Source organism: Falco biarmicus, chromosome 9 (assembly GCF_023638135.1).
Source record: "Falco biarmicus isolate bFalBia1 chromosome 9, bFalBia1.pri, whole genome shotgun sequence".
Classification (NCBI taxonomy): domain Eukaryota; kingdom Metazoa; phylum Chordata; class Aves; order Falconiformes; family Falconidae; genus Falco; species Falco biarmicus.
In genome coordinates this window covers 3,666,397-3,688,683 of record NC_079296.1, presented here as the reverse complement: position 1 = coordinate 3,688,683, position 22,287 = coordinate 3,666,397, and the positions used below count along the sequence as shown (strand labels likewise).

The window sequence follows — 22,287 nt, the reverse complement described above, 5'->3', positions numbered from 1 at the left end:
CAAAAGGAGGATTGGTATGGATGGGTAAAAATTTCATGTTGTTGGACCCTGGAAAGCACCTGAAAAAGATGCGACAGGAACTTCTCAAATAAATGAGGGTTTCGTAGACTGTATGATTTTACATTCTATGGCACAAAAACAGATGTGAGAAATTTCATTTAATTCTAATACACTTTTCCTCTCCAGTTGTCAAATTAACATAAATGAGTGTGATCCGAACCCTTGCCAGAATGGAGGTACGTGTCAAGACTCTGAGAACAAATACGAGTGTTTGTGCAGTGCCAGCTACACGGGAGAGCGCTGCGACGTTAACGTAAGCACTTCCCTTTGCTCGTGGAAGCTCCTGTCTATTCTGCCAAACTTGAGCTGTGAGGAGCAGCAAAAGTGGGCTTAGCGCAGTCCTTGGGTTCCGTGGGTGTTAGTGAGGCTGCCTGCGTGTTGCACAGTCCCCTGCATGTCCTGGCGAAAGCACGCTGCTAAGCACAGTTAGGAAATCGGTGGGTACTAAAGAAACCTGTAGCGGGAAATTGTATTTTTCTGTGTGGTGCTGTTGCACGCCAGTCTCCAGCGTATGAGCAATGGCAGCAAATACTTCTCAGTATCTGCATGGGCTGCCATATGGTTTCCAGGGCTGTCTAACTTTCCATAGATTTATGACTCCCTGGACAGTAAAATCAAACTACTGCAGCTGGACCTGTTAAAAGGAGATACTACTTATATCTCCCCACCCAATTTCCCAGAGAACGGAATTTCAGCTGGCATTTTATCTTGGATAAGCATTGCAAAGCACCAAAGATCTCTCCAAAGATCGTCTGGGTAGAAATGGATGGGTTTGGAGGAGGGCAGTCACATGAAGTCTGGCTAAAAGTGATTCAGGTACAAGTAGAGTAGCAGCATCCTTTACCTGCTGAGTCTGCTTCTGCCCTGCTGGGCCTGGCAGGTGGGCAGTCTCAGCTATGCTTTTCCTTTTCTGCATAAGGCAAGCACTGCTGTTTGAGGCTGGAATCCTGCCTGTGTGGAAGTTGTTACATCATACACTTGCTTTTTCTCTGTAAAGCTGTTGCACGGACAGGTAGCTTGTCTGGTAACCTGGGAATGTACTAACCACACTGCATGGAAACGGCTGTGTGCCTAGGTGGGGTTTGCTGCTGTTGCTGTTACTAAAGGTTCTGTCATGCATGTGCCATGAGGTCACCCCTGACAATTCCCGTTTGCATGCATAGACTCCTTCAGGCATCTCTGTCTCCTCTGTCCCAGGACACTTCGTGTAGATTCCTTGTATGCACTGTCATCATCCCTGTTACTTTCTGCAGAACCATCTGTCTCTTCCCTCTTCAAAGGCCAGGGCCTGTGATGTGGGGCAGGGAGGAGGACAGGGGATGGCTGTTGGCTCCACTAGCTGTTAACAATAGCTGTGGAAGCGGAGGGATGGTAGCTGCACTCTCTTTCTCCCTCCCACCAGCAGCAGCAACTAAAGAGCAGGCCGGAGGGTGGACTGCAAAAAAACTCCTGTAGCCTTGGTACCATGTGACTAATCCGCATGCTGTGCAAAATCAGAACTAACCCCAGCACATCGCTTGAGTCTTGGCAGGCTTAGAGAGTCAACTTAAACTTCAGTCAATGGCAGAAGGACTTCCAGGTACTCTGGGAATATTCCTCCTGCGCTCTAATGCTTTGTGACATTAGCACAGACTGTGCAGCATCCAAAAGTTGTAAATAATCAAGCTTGAATTCTTTTATTTTATCTGTAAGGTGGCAGATACTATTTTTAGCCATAAGGAATATTTCTTATTTTTAGGCTTATTGTAATTTCAGAGCTTTCTTTAAATGAAAAAAATTCTACAATTTTTTTAGTTCTTTGTTGTTGTGTTCTGTACCATCCTTAATTCCACCAGAATCTAAAGAATACTCATTTGGCTACATTTCTGTCTTCTCAGTACTTGGGCCTTTTATCATCTCCATCCCCATTCCACATACTGACCTTTCTAACATCCTCCCCCTTCCTGCTGCAAGTTGTCTTCAAGTCTGTTTCAGAGCATTTTTATCCAATGTGGACACTAAAGTATGTGCCTTTGTAATTTGAAAGTTTTGAGCTACAAATTCAATGGATCTAGCTTTTGCCATTCACTATTTAAATTATTTAAAATCATTTGCCCTAGGATTTCCCAATGTTCCTGCAAGGTGTGTCAGTCCTTGGTTTGTATTCTAGTCTTTCCTAGACTGGTTAACTGTTAAACCTGAAACTTACTACATCTCCCTGTCCCAGAATCTTCAAGGAAGTGTTGAATCCCAAGGCTGCATATAATCTTGTTGTGATGGATAGTTTAACAGCTAAATAAATTCTCTACCTTGCCATCAGAGGCATTGTTGAACTTTTTTTTTAGTATCATTTCCCTGCTCAAGGAAATTTTCTGGCGTTACTGAAAATTCGTATTACTCCATTAAATTTATAGGTGGGTGTTTGGGTTTTTTTTCCTAGCGACGCCTACGTGTTTTAGTCTGATATTGGTAAGGAGGCCCCTTAAAAGATTTCCACTGTGGATGCTGAATACACTGGCATTTAAATCTTCAGGGGCTATCCTGGTGTGAAAAACTGTAAGCAGAGGGGAGAATACGGAGTGTGTGGTATTATTTGGACAGTTTTTCCTCACCTAATACCTGCAGTGTTGCTCAGGCTCTTACTTACTGCTGTTCTAACTGTAACAAACAGCTGTGCATTGTCTTCACTAGCAAGGGACAGCTTTCCTTGTAGCAAGTTTGTAGCTCTGGGACTGGTCCCGTAAATTGTCTGCACTCAGTTTTGCCGTCTCCACGCCGGTTAGCTGCCCAGCTCAGTAAATCCTTTGTTTTTTTCCTTGTGGTAATTCTGTCCATGCGTGAATTATTGTAATGGCATTAACTGTTCCATCGGTAAATCTCTGTTTATAACTCTGCCCTCTTGAGATCAGCTTCACCAAAGCTGCCAGTTAAAGAGTGTCATTGAGTGTCACTTGTTTTGAATTGGAAAAAAACATATTCAGAATGTGTTAGTGTCTGTTCTTTGTATTAAAATCAGTCCATTTTATAAAATAAATTTGAATGTGTTTTGCGGAGAGATTAAAGAGAGAACATGAGCATTCTTTGTGCAGGTGCCCTCAAGCCCTGTACTTGTTGTCCTTTTCCATTCAGGTACAGATCTTCTGCCTGTTCTTTTTTTTTTTTTTTTTTTTGCTTTTCTAAAAAACTTCTTCCCTCTAATCTCTGACCATTTGGGTTCTTCAGATTAAGTTATTGTAACCACTGGAGTTTCATTGTTTCTTCATTAATTTCTTTTACAGAAAGGGACTCCAGGTGCTCTCTTCCCCTCCCCACTAATTGAAGTAGCTGTCCCTGTAGCCTGTGGTTCTTTACTGCTGCTCAGTATTGGGCTCATATTCATGATTCTCACTGCAAGGAAGAGGCGCCAATCAGAGGGAACCTACAGTCCGAGTCAGCAAGAAGTGGCAGGAGCTCGGCTGGAGATGGACAGTGTCCTAAAGGTGCCACCTGAAGAGCGGTTAATATAGGCGCTGCCATGACAAGGAGATGCACCTGCAAGGTCGGCTTTGACCTTGATCTTTTTCCAGCACTTGCAGCCACAGATCCACCCTATCTCAGTTTCCTTAAGGCATGGTAATGAAGACATGGACCTAGAAGTACAAGGCAGACTGTGTATGCAATAGCTGTTCCAGCTGGTTTCAGTTAATTGAGGCAATTGCACTGCGCTGGCTCAAAGTGAGCCTCCTTACTCCCCTCTCTGCTGCCCCACAGCCCCCCCCGTACCCTCCCCTCTGCAGGAGCTGCTGGGGTGCGCCTGCTTTGAAGTTGCCCTTGCTCCGTTCCACCTTTCAGGCAGCAATGGCATAGCGAAATCTGCGTTAAAAAGGCAGGGCTAAATGAGGCACTAATTTACAGATTGAGATCTATATATACTTTTAAGGAGCGTTGTACAGAGGGTATTTACGATTGGTTTGTATATACTGTTCTGTTTTTTCAATAATTGCAAACCATTCAAAGCGTTTGCAGCTCAGGTGTGAGGTTTTCACAAGCAGTCCTCAACAGCAACAGCAGCTGTGAACTCCTGCCCTGTGCCAGCCAGGGCGTTACAGGGGATTGTCAGGAATTACTGAAATCATTGTACCAATCCATGTTTTATGAAGTGATCTCTGTTAGACATTCCCACGGGTACCGCGCAGCAGAGGTGCAGTCGGAACTTTGCGGGGGTGGGGGCCAGTGCTGGAGCTGGCGGCAGTGCCTGTTGCCAGATGCTGCACTTGAAGCTTACGTGGGGCAGGAGAGGCCACCGGGCTGCTCCTGCCTTCCCTGGGCTCTTTTGTGACATGGGGGGGGTGGGGGATGACGGTGAAAGGGGGGAAGCTCCTGTCCAGCGCTGCTGTTGGCTCAGTGCAGCTTCGGGGAGGCGGGATGAGGGATGTGAAATGCAGCACTGTCTACGCAGAAGCTCTGAGTAACACCCTGTTCTACCACAGCAGCCAGTGTGGGCGCATCTTAGCAACTCCTCCGTTGTGGGAGCAGTCGGGGCTGCAGGGGCTGCCCTACTCCTTGCAGTTGTTGCAGCCACGGTGATTGTCATGAAGAGGAGGAGAGCAACTCAGGGAACATACAGCCCAAGCCGTCAAGAAAAAGATGGGGCTCGAGTGGAAATGTGGAATGTAATCAAGATGCCACCAACTGAGCGGCTGATCTAAGACCTGGGGTCACACAACAGGTGCTGTGTCATCCGTTAACAGTCACGGAGCTGCTGCGGTGTCTCCGTCTTAGGTGTCAAGTTGTGTTTCTGTAGGACAGGTCTGTGCTGCTTTCAGCTACTTCCTAGGCCACGGGCAGTGCCTGCTGTTACGGGGCAGGAAGATTCAGCTGCTTGAACGAGCTCGGTTATTGCAGCTTATCCCATAAACGATTTGTGTAAAACCGGTCTGCTGGCGGGGGCAGTGAAGTCTGGGAGGGAAAACCAGAAGTTCTGGGGGGGGGCAGTGGAGGAGGGGCAGCAAGCAGTGGCAGGAGCGGTGGGGTACCCAGAACCGCTGGCAGAACATGGGGCTGTGTGGCACCAGCCAACAGGGCGCAGCCACCTGCACGCTGCCCCGCCTCGCCGCTTCTGCCTCCCTCTCTGTCACGCAGGGGCTTGCAGCCCTTGCAACTGTCACTGCCATGCAGTCACTGCAAATAAGCGAGGCAGGTCTAATTAATGGAAATTAAACCACTGTATTGAGAAATAATGTGAAGGTTTCAAAAAAATACGTGCCTGTGCCTCCTCTGCAAAGCTGACGGGTCACTGATGGGCGGTATCTCCTGGAGCTGCTGCTGCCCGTCCAAAACTAGGCCAGAGTCAGCATCACATACCAGAAAACAAGTACTACCGTGCTACAGTAGACACGTCTACTTAAGTCTTTTCCTAAGACTAGACTAAACCATAGCAATATTTTAAGTGCCTTTCTCAGGCTGAGTTGCCAGTTACAGTATTCACCCTCTTGAAAGCAGGACGTTTGTATTAGAAGAACTGATCGCTTTGCTTTGACTGGACTTTGCAGCCAGGTTGATGTTGGGCTGGATGTTTCCCCCATCTGTTCACAGCTGTAGTATCTGCCACCCACACAGAGCAGGTGCCTCAAGGTCAGGAGTTGGCACGAAGCAGCAGGACCACAGAGCAGGCCTGAGTAAGAGACAGTGTTTGAACATCAGGTAGTACTTGTTTGTGCGAGGAGGGGAGAGGGGGGTATTTCACGACCCGTACCTCTCGGGACAGACAGGTTTGGGCTTGTCAATAAAAAAGAGCGGAATTTAGTGAATACAGTGACCTTTACCACAAAACCTGGGTTTGTGTTGGAGTGAGACACAGCGTTCACTTTCCGCATTGCCCTAAACAGGACATGTATTGTGTGGCTTTACTTCTCCTTTGCTACTGTTTTAGCTGTCGAGTGTGCTGCTGCTTCTTTAGCATAATGTGGCAGAGCCTGTGGACAGAAATGCAGCAGAGCAGGCCAAATAGTCTAAGATCATTAGCATTTCAGAATAATTACTGCAACTATCACCGAGAAGTATTTTAGAAAACGCTGTCTACTTTGTAATCTCCAAAGTACTGCTAATAAGCAGAGTGTGAATCCCCCCACCACAGCCAATCACCACTGGAAGAAAAATACTGTTTGGGTTTACTTTTGGGTATTTTTTTTTCTACTGCAGCTGTAAATGTTTCAGTAGTTCTAAGCAAAGGGAAGAGTACAAAGCTACAGATCAGGTCTGTCCGCTTAAGAACAGGTGTTCTATATGCTAAAAGGAAGAATGACAATTTTGGAAAATAGAAAAAAACCAAACCATTGGGAGACAAGAAAATGAACATTTTGTGCGTAAGATCATTTCCCCTCTAATACTGAGGAGAAGTTGACAGTGGCGATCCCACGCTGGCTGTAGTTTGTCGGAGACAGTACTGATGAAGTAAAGAAATGACCTAACTTCGGTGAGCTTGCAGTCGCTTTTATTTATTTATTAGAAATAACACTGCTGTTACTTTCCATACGAATTATTTGCTTTGGGTACTTCGCAGATGCTCTTTAGGGAGGTCTAATACAGTGCCAGGCCAGAGCCAGGCCCGCTGGCAGCCACCTTGCTGCAGTGGAACAGTGAAGCTGCACCCTGCAGGAGAACGGGGAGCGCCATTCTGCTCGGCAGTGGAGGTGCGACAGGAGAACAAAAGGTGCAGGCAGCGCGTCTCGGGACAGCAGGGCTGGCAGGGCAGGCTGCAAGTGCTGAGCGGTTACGGAGGAACAAACCTTCACCCTTGGTCTGATTCTCCCCCACCTTAAGGGACGGGCTGGCTCTTGGTGAGAAAGGGCACAGACCCCAGGTAGCAGCAGCGGGCTGGGCCAGACCCCCGGGGCAGAGCCCCTCGTGTCCTGCCACAGCCCCTGCGTGGCCTTGACCTAAAGGCAAAGGTAGGGGTGTTCTTCATCCCACAGAGACCCGTAATAGTCCTACAGCCTTCTGGCGTTTCACAAAACACGGACCTGATTAACCACCAGGTCCCTGCCAGGAGGGGTGTGTACGTGAACTTCTAGTTCCACTCCACTTTTTGTGTTTAAATTGTAGAAAAATGAAGGCAGCAACAGGATCTAAATGAACCGATATTACTCCAGCCTGTATTATTTTGAGAAGAAAACCAGACTTGTGTCATAAGAGCTGTTACCGAGCTACTGAAATATCCTGAAAGGCAACAAGAAGCTACAAAACCCACAACAGTGCGGACATCTACAAACCAGCAAAGCGCACGCAGAGCGTCTGTCTGCATCCCCTGCTGCTCCCCGCAGTCAGCGCAAAAGCTCCTGCTCCGTCGCTTTACAGAATTAGCAGAGCAGATGTTTTTATTTCAAGCACCCAAAGCCAGTACTAGAAAAAGTGTTAAAATACTTTGTCAGTGTCTTGAGCATTTCTGCAAGATAATTTATGAAAGGTTGGTTTGTTTTTTTCAATAATGAACTTAACTTTCTTTTGATATTTAATTTTTGAATATATTTTTTCACAAAACTGGATTTGCTGTAGGTAATGATCCTGATCCTGATTTCTTTTGTAATTGTAAATTTTGTAATTTGTAAAAAATTAAATTTCCTTCAAATGAAATTTACAATAAAATTTGGTTAAAAATAGACCTAGTTACCTTGACTTGTGACTGTTTTTTTTCCAAAGAGTAACTCGATGTCTAGATGGCTGGGTTTGGTCTGTAACACACAGTTTGCACAGTGGCAAACCTCAATGACTCTTTCACAGTTAAAAACTCATTAATTTTCTGATTATTTGTGTTTGTCACACACCAGAGGTCTAAGCACAGGCCTGAACACAGCAGCCCTGCACAGCAGCCAGTAACAATCCATTGTAGAAACACAGAAGGGGCAGCTGGAACCTGCTGCGTTCTCCGTTGACCTGTGCTGCTACACTTTACCATTCATCCCTCATTTTATGAGCACAAATCAGACTGTGGTCAGAGCCATGAACGATCCCACAGCCGGTGGACACTGTGGCATGAGTCAGGACGGGTTTGAGCAGCAGCAGAAATCCTCTTCTGGCGGAAGAGGAGCAGCCTCCAGCAGAAGGGAGGGAGCTGAGCGGAGCGATGTGATAGCTGAGCTGCAGGACAAGCTGGAAGCCCCTTCCTGGCGGGAACACTGTCCCATGGACCCAGCGCAGCGCCAGCAGCCCCAGTCAGAGCAGCAGACAGAAAGGAGATTAGAATGTGGGAATCAATGACTTGAACTAAAGGAATTCTAATTGCTGGGAACTGGATGTCCACATACAGTGAAATCAAAGCCTACACGCAGAGACAAGCGCGCCTCCCAGAAGTATGGCCAGCTCCGCGTCCCTGCACATCCCCTCCGCTGCCACGCAGGGCCGGGGGCCCACATCACCGGGCGTAACGGTCACTGGGCTGCGGCGGTAACGGCTGCGCTGGAAACAACCCAGTAAGCCTGAAACAGGGACGGGTAAGCAAAGTGCGCGCTGGAGTGTCGGGGCCAAGACTAACGACAGATTAAGTTTACAAAAAAAACCAAAAAAAAGCAAGACAATCAGGTGGTGTCCCTGGGAATGCAATTCCCAAACCTTCTGGGAAAACAAACAAGGTTCCCAGCAATAACCTAAGCAAACTTGCCACAGGGAACGTATACATCACTCGGAGCACAAGGCGAGCTCTGCCTATGTCAGCACCCTTGCTCCATCTTTATACTTTGAGTAACAGAATGGCAAGGTTACACAGAGCCCCTGCTCTGCAACAGCTTGTAACTCTCGTCGGGGAATTAATTTTACTGTGCTACAAAAGAATCACAAGCTCACTTCTGTTTTGTGATGCCCTTCCGCTGAGCCACTCGAAAATACGGTGCAGGGCTGTCACAGAGCGGTGCGCAGCCACAGTGGAACCCACGGTTCCCACGGGCCAGAGTCTGTCTCACGTTGCCACCGCCAGCTTTTACCATTCCCAAGGACAGGGTGGGACTGCAGCAGCTCTTCTCCTCACTGTTCACTTTTTAATTACCTAAAGCTGTTAACTTCCAACAATTGGTAGCAAAGGAAAAAAAAAAGGAAAAAAAAAAAAGATTTCCCCAAACTTGGATGTTTTAAGCAGCAGCAACTAACAGGCTTCTTGTTCACTACTGACCAATTTGATCTGCTGATGCTGGAAAAATCACTTTGATCATAAAGCCTGGATGGTAAGTGTGCAAGAAGCAAAACACACACACACACAAATAGTACCGCAGGCAGACCACAATAAATCCCGCAGTGCAGCTGGGCCGGGTTCAGGACAGTTAGCTGTCACTTACACGCTCTTTGGAAGACAGAGTGTGAAACATTCCCAGCTGACAAAAGGAATGCTCCTGCGCACACTCCTTTCTTCAGGGTGCCATAGAATCAGTGGTTTCCTATGGCTGGTAACGGGACATTAATTTCCCCTGAAATATGCAGTCACTCTAGCCTCCTAACTGGAAAGAAAACTGAGCAGATGTCAATCTCCTGCTTGATTTTTTTCCTATACACATAAAAAAGGGGCAGGGGGGATATCTAAGCAGCACAGACAGTTCATTGAAGGTTAGAAAAAAAATCCCTAGTATGTGCAGAGAAATCTCAAGCCTCATAATTAACACATGCATGTAAGGTAACGAGAGAAGGGTCTTCAGCAACAAGATTCTTGTGTCTCTCGACAGGTTCCAATTCCAGTGTCTAGAGTGTTTCTAACCTAATGAGTGAACAAGACACAAAAATGGTTCTACCATCTGTACAGCATCGGATGCATCAGAAACTTTGTTGTTTTTTCTTTTAAATAAAAGTCGTTTCTAATGGAAGAAAGCATCTGTAAATAAGCAAAGCAGTACCACACAAGCAAACAAGTATGGCGTGTAGAGGAAAATGTACAAAGCTGAATATAAAGTCATTGATCAATAATGGCAGGAACACTTATACTTGGTTAGTAAAAACATCAAAAATACTTCTACATCAGAAAAAGAAACGGTTTACATCCAAGCTTGCTCTCCCAGACAAGCACACTTTGTTTACATCTGGTACTATTAGGAATGAATCACATAAGGAATTCCTGAGATTAAATAAGACAAAAAGCCTAGATACTGCCCTAGGGACAGGGCAGTTTATTACGAGAAGCATGTAAACCAGTCTCCTGCTTGCAAATTCTATTCAAGAAGTGAGGAAGGTCACAGAGTCCAGGATCGTGCTGCCTGGCACTCCTGGACCTCAGAGGTGTGTCCGAACTCCCCCCTTGCCCCTTCAAAATCAAGTGAAGGGTGATTAATGCCATTTATGTTAAGCATTAATACTTTTCAGTGCCTCAAAACTGACTTAAAAAAATAATCCAAGAGTGCTTGTTTGTCTAAAAATCCAACTGCATAAAATATTCTATAACATGGGCAGAGTAAAATAACCAGTGATGGAAAATGATTTGCAGTGATACAGAATTACCTGAGCATTTTTCTATTTAGTTAAGCATGCATAACAGGCCTACTCAGTATATAATCAGTGTGTGACATTAAAAATTTTAAAAAAGATTATGTGAAATTCAGAAGGCATGTCGTATGCAGAGCTTTCTGGTGCCTGTACATCTCCACCATCACTGAGAAAGCTTCATCACCTAGCTCACAGCAAAGATCTGAAATTCCAGACTGAATTCATATATAACATTCATATTCTGAACTGTATAAAATAAAATGGAACTATTATCTTAGACTTTAAATATTTTACTATGCAATACTAAAACCATCTGTCTTCCAACACAAAAAGAAAATACAAATCGAACTGATTGGCTTGTCAGAGTAATAGTACTTTACAGAAATATAATATTAATGTAATACTAAGGTCTTTCCCAAACTTGGCATTTCAGCTATTAAGAGTATTTTTCTTTTGTACTGCACAGACTCAAAAGCATAGACAGCCATTTCCATACACCAGAGTAAGAAAACTTCCAAGATTATATGAATAAAATAGATACATTGGAAATCAGATAAAGCTTTACAAGAATCTCCCCATGTGTCCAAAACGATTTCCTTTATCAAAGGCTCAGTGGTGATGTGATTACCTCTTCTAGAGCAACGTTCTACATCAGATTGTGCCCAAATACAAAACAAAACAAAAAAGCACCACTTAAGTAAAACAAAAATAATCACTGCAAAGACAGCAGGTTTTATGAAGGATGCTAAGATTAAGATGAAATTTCTTGAGAATACTATTGCCACAGACAAGTGTCTTAGAAAATCTGAATGAACGTACCCTTTGACCTTTTCATTGCATTTTTGTTCTTCGTGACCTCACAGTCCATTTCATGGTCCAGTTACTGCCTTGTCACGCCAGCAAGGTTCGCAGCACAGTGGGACAGAGGCTGAGGGCGCGGAGTGCCTTGCGGACCAGAGTGAAATCCCAGTTGCTTCAAGGTAGCAATTAGCGCTTCTGAAGTCAGGCAGTGACAGGCAGCTGGTGCGCTGCCCTCCCAGCACTGCAGCACCCCCTCAGCTCAGCTCCAAGCTTCTGCCCGGCTGGCCCAGCACCGCAGCTGGGATCCCGCTGCGCCCCAGCCACCTTGCCAGCGCGCTGGCGCTTAACTTCAACTCATGAGCTGGGAGCTTTGATACCCCACGTTTTTTCTCTTCTTTTGTTTGTTTGTAATAAGTAAGAAATGGTTACATTCCGTTCATATACTGCCATTTATAATATTTATATATAATATTAACATACACATATATAAGAACTAGGATACTCTTTATGCCCTCTATTTTCTGATGTATTTAACAAAAGCAAACAAATAAAAAAAAAGGAAAAAAAAAAAAAGAAAACAATTGCTGGTGTTTCCAGTTTCCCAACAGAGATGCAGGACCAAACCCTGAGCAACTGCCCTGTGCTGTGGTTTTGTTACAACAAGGAATTACGACCATTCCGCAGCAGAGAGGTCCCTGTTACCTCTCCATGTCAGTGTACAGGGGGAGGGAAATCAAACATCTGCAACCAAAGCTCACCCAAGAGTGTAAGCTAAATGCACGTCTGCATTTCAAGACAGGGAAGAAAAAAAAAAAATAAAGAGCCTAATGGATTAATTCAGTGCAGCCCACAAGTCAGGGTTTGTTTGCTGCACTTCACCTATGAAAACAAACCACAGCAGCTATGTGTAACACAAGGAAAACCCAACAAAGGCAGGAAGAAAACAGCAGTGCAATGCGCTGTGTCACACTCCTGGCTGCACCAAGGACTGAAAATACAAGGGAGTGAGTAACTTCTGCATCAGTAGTACTGTCTGAAAAGCTATGCGTGAAAAACCAAACCAAACCCAAACCCAACTACTGTCCCACTTTGGTCAGTGCAAGAATCCTGGGGGTTTTCAGTGGTGCAGAGTGAGGAAGCAGTTGCAGGGACCAGGACAATGGGGGGACTCTGAACTCTGGGCAAAAATTCCTGTGCGAGTTGCAGCTCAGTGATGGTCCTGCAGCTATCCCTGGCTCAGCCTTCCATAAAAGAAATGCTCAGTTTTATGCTGGCTCAAAAAAACAAAAAAACCCCTCTGTCAATTCCGAAGGGACATCAAAAGGCCATCAGGAGTGCTACTCAAAGGTTTCCCATCGCTTTCTGAGCTGTTCAACCTTACCTGGTGTGGATGACACGTCTTGCTTTGTCTTTTTTAACAAATCTTCAAATGGATCTTTTGTCTCCTCAGATTTTGAGGACAGTAACACTGACTCTAAGCCCTTAGCTGGCCTGGCAGGGATCAAAGGGGGTTCATTAGACAGGAGAGCTAGTGCTTGCTTGGGATCTACCTTTGAGCTGGACTGGCCCAGCTGTAACGTTCTGGTTTTGGAAGGACCACTTAAACACGCCGGCTGCAGAGAGCCTGCTGGGGAAGGGCTGTGGCTCGGCAGCAGTAAGGAGCGAGCTGGTGGCACAGCGGGAGCCTGGCTGAACAAGTTTGGCATGGATAGTGTTGAGATGTGTGGTTGAGGTCTTTGTGGTGGGTAGAAGCTCGAATTAGGTGTTATGAAGCTAGAGCTATATGCGTGACCTAAGGAGGGGGTGAAAGAGCCCCTTGGGGGTCTAACTAAAGACACTGAAAGGGCTCCTGGCACTGTCTGTGTAAATGGATTAGGAGATGGCTGTAAAAAAGGTGGTGGTGCTGGGGAAGGGTAACCCAGTGGCTGGACAAATGGTGCAGCTGCAGGAGGCACAAAGTCACTTGCCACCGAGACAAAGCCAGCTGCAGCAGGTGGAGCAGCTGAGCTTTGCAGGCTGCGGGGACCTTGCTGTGGACCACTGCTTTGCCAGCTGGCCGTTTTTAATGGATCCAGGAGATTAAGAAGGTAGTCGCTTTCATTACCTGTACTTTCTGTCTTCACCTTGACAGGCTGGAGCATCTCAGCAGTGCTGGTAGCACTGGACAAAAGCTGAGATGGATGAGAGGAATAATTTACAGCCTGCTGGATTTCGGGGTCTAAGGACACACTACCAACTCCAAAGGGCTCTGGGATCAGATCTGAAACCAAATGGCTACGTCCTGTAGCGTGGGTGGTGAGAATTTCTGCTTGTCCCGCTGGAGTCTGATGCTTGGAAGCCCTGGGTGCTGGCGGTGGTGGCACTATCCCCAGTTCAGGAGTCTTTCTTCCCTGTGGCCTAGGAATGGTGATGTTCCCTTGAATGGCAGGGTTTGATTCATCCTTTTCTGCAGAAGCCAGGATGCTGTCTCTGCTCCGGGGTCTCCTTGTGATTGGTGGCATGTTACCAAGGACAGTCAAGGGCCTTTCTGGTGAGCTTTGGGAATACTTGGTAGGAATAGCCATGTCGTCATGACCCATACTCCACAGCTTGTTGTAAGGGTGAGACAGCTTCATGGTTGGCACAATCCTGTTCCTCTCAGACACACCGAGATCCATTCTCTGCAAGAAAGCATAAAAAAAATTAGAATTTAACTTTTACTCATCTCTTCACAACATAGAGCTTAAAGTGAAGGCAGGCTGCTGAGCTGCGAGTGGAAGGGGATCCGTCCAGGCTGCGCACACTGGAGAGGGACAGCAGCACACAGCCTCAGCCGGCAGGCAGGCAATCAGAAGCAGGACTCTGCAGTTTTAATTCCAGCTCTGCCTCTAATGATTTGTTCAGCTGTGACACTGTGGCATCTATTGTGAGCCAAGTAAGGAGCACGTACCTGTATCTAAGGTGCAGAAAGTGAAAAGCCTTAATTGCTGTATGGAAAAAGCTGTCAAATGAAATATCTGGCTATAACACCAAATTAAATATTATTATAAGGTAGAAATTACATTCTTTCCTTTCATGTCACATGAAGATCTCAGAGTCTGCTTTAGTTTGGCATTTTATAAGCTGCATATATTCAGTGAAGTTCTTCATAAAGAATCTCTCTTCTACAGTGCAGATGAATGTTCAAATGATGCCTAGACCCAAACGGCCAGATTAAAAGAAAATCATTTAAAAATCACGCAGTTTGGAGGGGACCTGGAAATTCCCAGGTATTCATTCTCCTGCTGAGCATCAGCTTCAAAGATAACTGCGTGTGACAGCCAATGGACGTAACAGATTCTGAGGAACAGGGCAAATCTTTCCTCCTTTAGAAGTAAAAGCTGTAGCTTTAGTGGAAAAAGTTACTGTCTTACAACTGAGTCCCATTCCAGTCATTTCTTAATTCAGAAATTAATTTTGAAATACATTAACAAATGCTTGGAAAATGGATGCACCTACCCAATAATATCAAAATGTTCTTCAGAGAAGGACGTAAGACAGCCAGCCCTAGTTCTGGGCCAACCCCCCTAGCACGCGTGAAACCCAGTCCAAACCTGGTAATCGAACGTGCATCGCTGATCTCCCTCTTCCTTGGGAGTCCGCAGGTCTTCTAGGCTCTTAGCTTGGCTGAGAGGCTGAGGCTGTGTTTCTACTTCTAAGTTAGGGAAAATGTCTTCAAGGAGGTTTATTTCTGTGGCCTTGCTTGAGAGGACAGGGCTGGCGGGCAGAAGCTCTTTTGGTTTTTCGGGACTGCCTGCCTCTTCCCCATCAGCGCTATCGGATTCTTTCAGGGCCCGGTATGGCTGAGGCCTGGGAGAAAAACAAAAATCATGTTGCAAATGACTGTCTTTGTAATTTTTTTTTTTTAAACAAGTATTTACTAAGGAGCTAGATGGCTTTATAAAAAGCTGTTGGGTGGCGAAATACAGCTTACAGTGCCTTGTGAACAGCAGGCCTGTGAGCGATGTGACCAAGGGCAGAAGGACATACAAAGATGACTGGGCACTCGAGAGTTTTCAGAAAGGAAAAAGACGTCAGTGGGAAGTACTCAGAGGAAAGCTGCGATCATGCAGTAACAGACAGGCTGACAAGGGACCTCTTGCAGCAGGAATGACTGGATGCCAGCTCTCCCTCCCCCCCAGCAAAGCACGCTGCAAAGGACCCTGTGTTTTGCAGGCACTCACATTCTCTTCCTTCAAGCTAACTCAGCACAGAACATAATTCAGTGTTTTCCTGCAATAATTGGGAACACTGTGCAGAGTTCCAATGATTACATTGGTGTCATCTTATCAAGAAACAACACAATCCATTATGGAGACACCTATTTTACATTTACAGCCAAGGCCAAGTTAGCAGGATGCTTTTCTTGCACATACCTCAGCAAAAAAAATGAACACCAGCAGATTTGCATATTGGTTCTGTGTACAGAGCACAGCAGCATAATGCGCATCCAATTAATAACAAGAGGTGCCACACATATCTGTGGTGATTGGCATTTGACTGGCAGCCAGTTTTACTGTGGCATTTAAACAAGGTTTCAATTAAAAGAAAATATTTTTGAGACCTGCAAAAACATACACGATGGGAGAATCCTCCTCCTCTTTCCTTATTTTATTATAATACATCTATATCATGCAAATTTATAAAGGACTCATCTTTCTTACTTCATTCATCAACACATAAATAGCAGGCATTCAGCTAGCAACACAAGATAATAATGCAAGGACAAGGCAGACAGCTGATGGTACATGTCCTTAGGAGGAGGGTGATCTTGCAAGTCTTGGTCACATCTTCAGTCTCTCACACAATATGTGCTCATCTGCTAAGCACTAGATCATACTGCAAGCCCCCCCCCTCCCCCCCCCCGCCCCAGGAATATTCTGCAAACAAACCATTTCAGTGGCCTGGCCTCCTCCATCCCAAAACCAGAAGTGTGGGAGCCTTTTTCTGGCTCTTTGCCACTGCACCTGTACCTCTGCCTCCCCCCGCCCGAGTGCCAGCGGCCACGTCCCTGTTGGTCTCGGAACCTGCCTTCTGCATCACGCAATGAATTTTAGCACTGGGGGAGCCTCCACTCTCAAACTGGCAGCCTCTTTCTCCAGCCTAGTCTAACCCATCTGTACCCATCAGGCTCCAGCTGCTCAGATGTAGCCAGGCATCAGCACCCCAAACTGCCCGGATCGGGCACCAGGCAGATTCCTGATCAGTGGCTCACAGTACTACCCTGGCACCTCTTCCTACCGGTTCTGGTCAAGCCAGTAACTGCATTTATTAAAGAATGAGTGTAATTCTAGTTTTATCTGTAATTCTAGTTTATCTCCCTTTCTCCTCCTAGAAATCCCCAAGCAGGTGAGGCTAGGAACGAACAAACCCGTGGGATGACATTCCGCGAGGCCTCAGCCACACCTGCCCTCTGGGGTCGGTATGTTCAAACACGCGGTAAGAGGTTCAGCACAGCGGGACCGCGTGCCCTGTGCTCCACGCCACAGCGTCACCCTCATCCCAAAGCCACGGGACAGGCTCGGGCCAGCGAGCGCGGACAGGCTGCGCTCGCTCCCGAACACGGGCACCGCGGGCAGGTGCCGGAATGCTGCAGCCAGGCTTGAACACGCAGCTCTCGCGGAGCCCTGCGGGCAGCGTGGCCAAGCTGCTCAGCACCCTGTTCCAAACCCGGGCAAGACTGACTTACGTAGGTTTGGGAATTTACAACCCATTACAAATGAAAAAGTTGGATACAAGTAGCACAGTGAGTAAACCCAACAAACTCCTCCCTCTTCCCTGCATAATTTTAGGTCAGACTGTAGTCGGAACCCTTCGGGACATCTGCATGGCAGCTCCCCACGGTCACTGAGGATGTGGTACCTGACAGAACAGAGACTGGGATCAAGCAAGTGAAACTACAAAAGGCTGGTAACTGCACCAGAATAAGGCTCACAGGACAATGCCGGAGGAACACCCAGCGCTGCACAGGGAAGGGTGGTGGGAGGTTTGGAGAGGAACACAGGCAGCACACTGGAACAAAGGGCAAGTGGAAGGGTCACATCCCACAGAGCTCGAATTGATATAAAACCATAAGCAGTGCACCGCTGCGTAGTGTTTCATGCAGGAGTAGGCTTTTGCATGCCGCTGAATACCAAAACAAACAAGCAGGAGAAACGCTGAACATTCATCAAGCACCACACAGAGTGCAGGAGCATTTCCAAAATGCCAAGTACAGCAGCAAGCACCCTGACCAATGCCAAAACCACTGTTCAAAGACTGACTTAATACATTGAAAGAATAAAGCATAGACCATTCAAAAGGAGCAGAGAAGAAAAAGTTTTCAGAGAAGCCAGAGACAGGATCCTCTTCCTGCTGAAATTCATCATCAGAGGAGTCCTCAGAGAGGAAGACTGTATAGTGTCGCATAGGCTTTACCAGGCTGGGGGAAACAGGAAGAGAAAAGGAAATTACCAGGTTGTCACAATCAAAGCTCCAGGGGGAGAGAAACAGAGCGATTTGTAGGCTCTAAACCCCTCCTGACCGTGACTGATGGCTGCCGCAAACAGCTCTGCAGGTAAACGCTGAACTCTGTTTTTCAGGCAGAAAACACAACTCGTCTAAAAACGCCTAGGGTGCCGCCTAGTCGGGCAGTGCACAGAGACCTGCCATCACACCCACACTGCAAAAGAAGCCAACGCAGAAACCCACCTTCTCCCCACTACATTTCCCAGAGAGCTGGGCGTCTTTTTGTTCTTTAGAACTACATCTTTGCCCCTCAGATTCTCTGAGCTCCAACTACAGGCTAACAAATAGTAGCTCTACCTCTGCTTCACAGATATTTAGACTGACATTAGTCTGGTATATGAGAGAAGCTGACTTGAGGCTGACAATTCCGACTTGTATCTGTTATTGATATCTGTAATTGCTTCACACTAGAACAAAAATAAAACTGTCCAAGGCTTTATAAGAAATACAGTTCATCAAGCAAGGTGTGTATGTTTCTTTACTCAGTGGTTAACTACTTGCAAAGTCTGGCAAAAAGGCACTCAAGCTAGTTTCTACTACATACAGGACAGTAACTATCACAGTATGAATTCATTAGCAGCAGCCTGGAACAAAAATCCTTTCAGATGAAAACTACCAAAAATCAGAAGTGCCTCTGGAAGCACACTTTAGCTGTAATTAAAAAAAAACAACAAACCAACAACAAAAAAACAACAACAAAAAACCTCCCCAATCACCACCAAAAACATTTCACCAGATTTTTGACAAGAACATATTGGTCACCTTTGCTTCACACACAGAGGTCAGGTCTCCAGGATTTGCTCTTGTACCCAATGAAGACAATGCCTAAATTTTTAGGAATGTAAAACTAACGGTGCATGCCTATACAGGTCCAGGTAAACATACGCTGGTTGGCAGATAAAAAAAAATATTTAAAGCTTGCTGAATTCATGGTACTTTTTTTCTCCTATTATTTATAGTAGCTATCAGTTGCTTCATTCCACTTTGACCAAAACCTCAGTAAACAACTCTTGGCTGTATAATGAGTACGCTTCTAAGAGTCACTGTTTCCACTGGAGCAAATTCAGAAGCAGCTATCACTGCTTTAAACAATTAAATGCACTATCAGCTTTAGTAGGAGAGGAAAGAGTACAGGAGCAGGGCGTTTAAGCAGAAATACACTGGAACTAACAGGTTGAAGAGTACAAAGAAATTTATTGTGCCTCAAATACTGCCTAATTTGCAATGCTAAGACATCCTAATATTTAGTCAAGTATGAAGCAGGGGCCACTATTAATTTCTTTCTGAAACACTAAAGCTCTGGATGGCGAAACAGCTTACAGAAAATATATTCTCACAAAAATGTTAAGATAAATGCTTCACAAGTAACTGAGAGCAGTAAAAGCACATCAATGTTTACCACTACTAATCAGAGGCCTCTACACCACAGCCCAGTGCTTTTCAATCTACTAAAACTCAAGGACAACATTGTGTAGAGCCACCAAAAGTATATGCACTTATAATGAAATTTTTAAGTGTTATGTATCATCTCTTATTTATTCTCCCCATTTCAGTTGCATCCTGGCATATCCAAGTGTGCATGAATGGAAATGAAAAAACACCCCAAGAAAACCTCTTTTCAACAGCACTATAAACCACCTTTATATGTCTCCTGGACCAAACAACAGGCTGATGAACATGGTGGATGTTGCTAGCCAGCATCATTTACAGGTCCCTTCTCTTCTTCCCAACATCACTAGAATAATGGGAAAGAGATCACCAGGATCATAAAAGCAAATATTGTTTCTAGCCATCTGGATGAGATCTTTTCCCAAACATCTTCATTTTACCAACCACATATCCCTGATAATATCCTCGTTATTGTAGCGAATCAAAATGCACATTGTGAAGGACACAAAGCAATACACCACTGAGATGGAAGCCTAATTTTGCTGCTACTGAGGTCCAGAATAAAATTCATTTTGGTGTAAGCAGAATTAGCCTCATCATGTGGAACAACGGATAGGTCCCAATCCTGTCAACATTGTAGAGCAATGCAAATGTATCACACCGCTATGTGTGTTATAGATAAAATGAGGATAAGCTGAAATCACAACAGGACCAAAAACATGGGTAGAATAAGAAAGAATTTGGCTTGTTGCCTTTATAGTACAGATGTACTAATAAACTGCCTTTAGTGGCACTTGAATTCATAATCAGCCTTCACTCCCTTATTTCTTTTGCTTCATTCACTAATTAACTATATAATAAAGTTTATGAAAATTGGTCTAAAAGATTAGGTCGGAAAACCAGAAGTTGGACACTGCAACCAACAGCTCAAGAGGGCCCAAGCTGCCACAGTGAATAAATGTTTATTCACAATTAGGTCAGAGCTCATTAATAAGAAGTCTAAAATAGTGGTGGCAGTGGATGCATCTGATAACATTAAATCATAGTCTGTGGTGCTCCAATTAAAGCTGTTGCATAGCTGTTCTTTTCCTCTCTTCTGCTATAATAGGCATCCAGGGAAAGTGAGGTGGTGCCACTGCATTAGGAAAAATTTGCTATAAATTTCTTTTTCTTTTTTTTTTTTTAAAGTGATTGTTACCCCGAAATTTCAATTTACATTAACAAAAGGCTCCACCTAAAATAAATCAGAAATCATAAATAGTTTAAATATATTTGTTTTGAACTTACACGTCTTTTTCTTTTAAGGAGAGTAAATTACCTTTTAACATGAGTCCAGAACATCTAAAATTATTTCCAGAAATTAAAAGTGATATTGAATTTCCACATATCTTGCCGATACACTAAATATTTGGTAACTGCACATAACAGATGTACTGGTACAGTTGCCCTTACAGCACTGCCTCCGATACCTTTTGTTTGCCTTCAGACTACGCTAAATTCAAACATGTTGTGTCTGTGTGCACATATTAAAGAAACTGGGAACAAATTATGAAGAAATAAGATAGGATCTTGTTGGTTAGATCATCAATTGCACTTCAGTGCAGCTCGGTGCAAATAAGATTAAATATATAGCAAGTTAATATGCACCGGTTTTGTTGCTGTTGCAAGAGTCCTTAAATGAAAGCGGGATTTCATAATTAGAAAAAAGAAACCACTCGAGTTTCACTGCTGGTGTGCTCTGCAAGCTGTGCTGGTCCAAGGTAAGGGATGAACAATCTAAAATTGTCCAAGTTTAAATTTTTTATTAGCTTGAGGCAGCGGAATCCAAAAAAAGTGCCTATTCCCTCATTAACCCAATTCGGCAACTCTCCTGCAGTCTGCCACCCACCACTTGCTAGGATTTCATACACAAAGAGCTGTCTCTGAAAAGGCAGGTCACAGCAAGCCCGGCTACAAGGCAGGCACTGCTGCAGTCTTAGAGGGAAAAAAGGATGTGTCCGTCACAGCTACAACCCTCATCATCTCCACATGACTGCACCAGCTCCTGCCTACCTAATCTCTTAGCTGAGTTACCATGCAGATGACTTGCTGATCTCTTTCTAATGTTTAGTTTAACATGTCTTCGGTTAGCACTAGCATATGACAGTACTGACAGCCGTGGCTGTTCCTTTTTAAATATCATGTCAGAAACACAGTGCAATAAAGCTGGGGATGCGCTCCATGGCTCTGCGTACCATTATGATAGTGTGGGTTTCTTTTTTAATGAGGAAGATCTGCATCTCAGGAGCTTTTTTCATGTGTCAGGATGCATGGACAAATCAGCAGCACATCACACTGGCCAAAAATGAAATGCTGACAAATGTAGATATTTCAAATTTAATTGACACCTAAATGTACTTGAGATAGAAAAAATATATACAGAAAATGTGAGTGCAGGATATGGGAATTAATAAGGAGAATTCTGTAATAATTTTAAAAGATATTTTGGTTAGGGGAAAATTAAATTTGTGTATTTTGTTAACTGTGTTACTTTTTCCAGATTACAGAGATTATGGTACAAAGGGGTTGTAGGGACTTGCCATTATTCTCCTAAAAGGGACTTTCCAATTTTCTTTCTTTCTTTTTAAAAAAATAAAAATAATTTTTTTTTTTTTAAAGAATAGCTATACAGCAGCCTTAGGGAATAAGGAATTTGTCCCTCTTAGACAGTAAAATGAAGAGAATGAGGGATTTGGACTCCTGGGCTTTTTCTTGGCAGTATGAAATAGGATCCTTGGGACTGTGGGGATTACCTGGTAACTACTGCATCCGAACAAAGCACAGACCTATCACTGGAATTCCTTCCTGCGCGTTCTGAATACTCAGTACACCCAAGCCTGAGCTAACAAAAATATTAAAATATCTGTTTGATTTTTAAAGTTTCACTTTAGTATACTGTGAATGTTCACAGGAGCAGAATATTTCCAGAAAAACAAAAAAATTAGCATAAAGGATATTTTAAATTAAAACAAGAAAAAAAATCATATCTGAAGTCATCCAACCAGATAACAGAAACAACAGCTTGTGATCACTACACCCAGTAAAGGCAGGTAATTAATT

General features: G+C 44.7%; 2 protein-coding genes across 5 annotated transcripts in view; one reads left to right on the top strand and one right to left on the bottom strand.

Annotated features, from left to right (window-relative positions):
• The window catches only part of CRB2 (crumbs cell polarity complex component 2), a 39,931-nt gene extending 35,290 nt beyond the window's left edge, over positions 1–4,641 (top strand). The window contains exons 12-13 of the mRNA XM_056353020.1: positions 187–313; positions 3,318–4,641. Of these exons, the coding sequence (XP_056208995.1) occupies positions 187–313; positions 3,318–3,545 (355 nt within the window). The 3' untranslated portion in view covers positions 3,546–4,641. The remainder of the gene's footprint in view (positions 1–186; positions 314–3,317) is intronic.
• Positions 4,642–9,801: 5,160 nt separating this feature from the next.
• DENND1A (DENN domain containing 1A) overlaps positions 9,802–22,287 on the bottom strand; it is a 216,679-nt gene continuing 204,193 nt past the window's right edge. For 2 of the 4 annotated variants that reach the window (XM_056352995.1, XM_056352996.1), the window contains 3 exons: positions 17,585–17,713; positions 14,847–15,102; positions 9,802–13,934 (listed from right to left, as the gene is read on the bottom strand). In XM_056352995.1, coding sequence (XP_056208970.1) covers positions 12,612–13,934; positions 14,847–15,102; positions 17,585–17,713 — 1,708 coding nt within the window. In that variant the 3' untranslated portion in view covers positions 9,802–12,611. The remainder of the gene's footprint in view (positions 13,935–14,846; positions 15,103–17,584; positions 17,714–22,287) is intronic. The other 2 variants (XM_056352992.1, XM_056352993.1) reach the window with 1 other exon arrangement.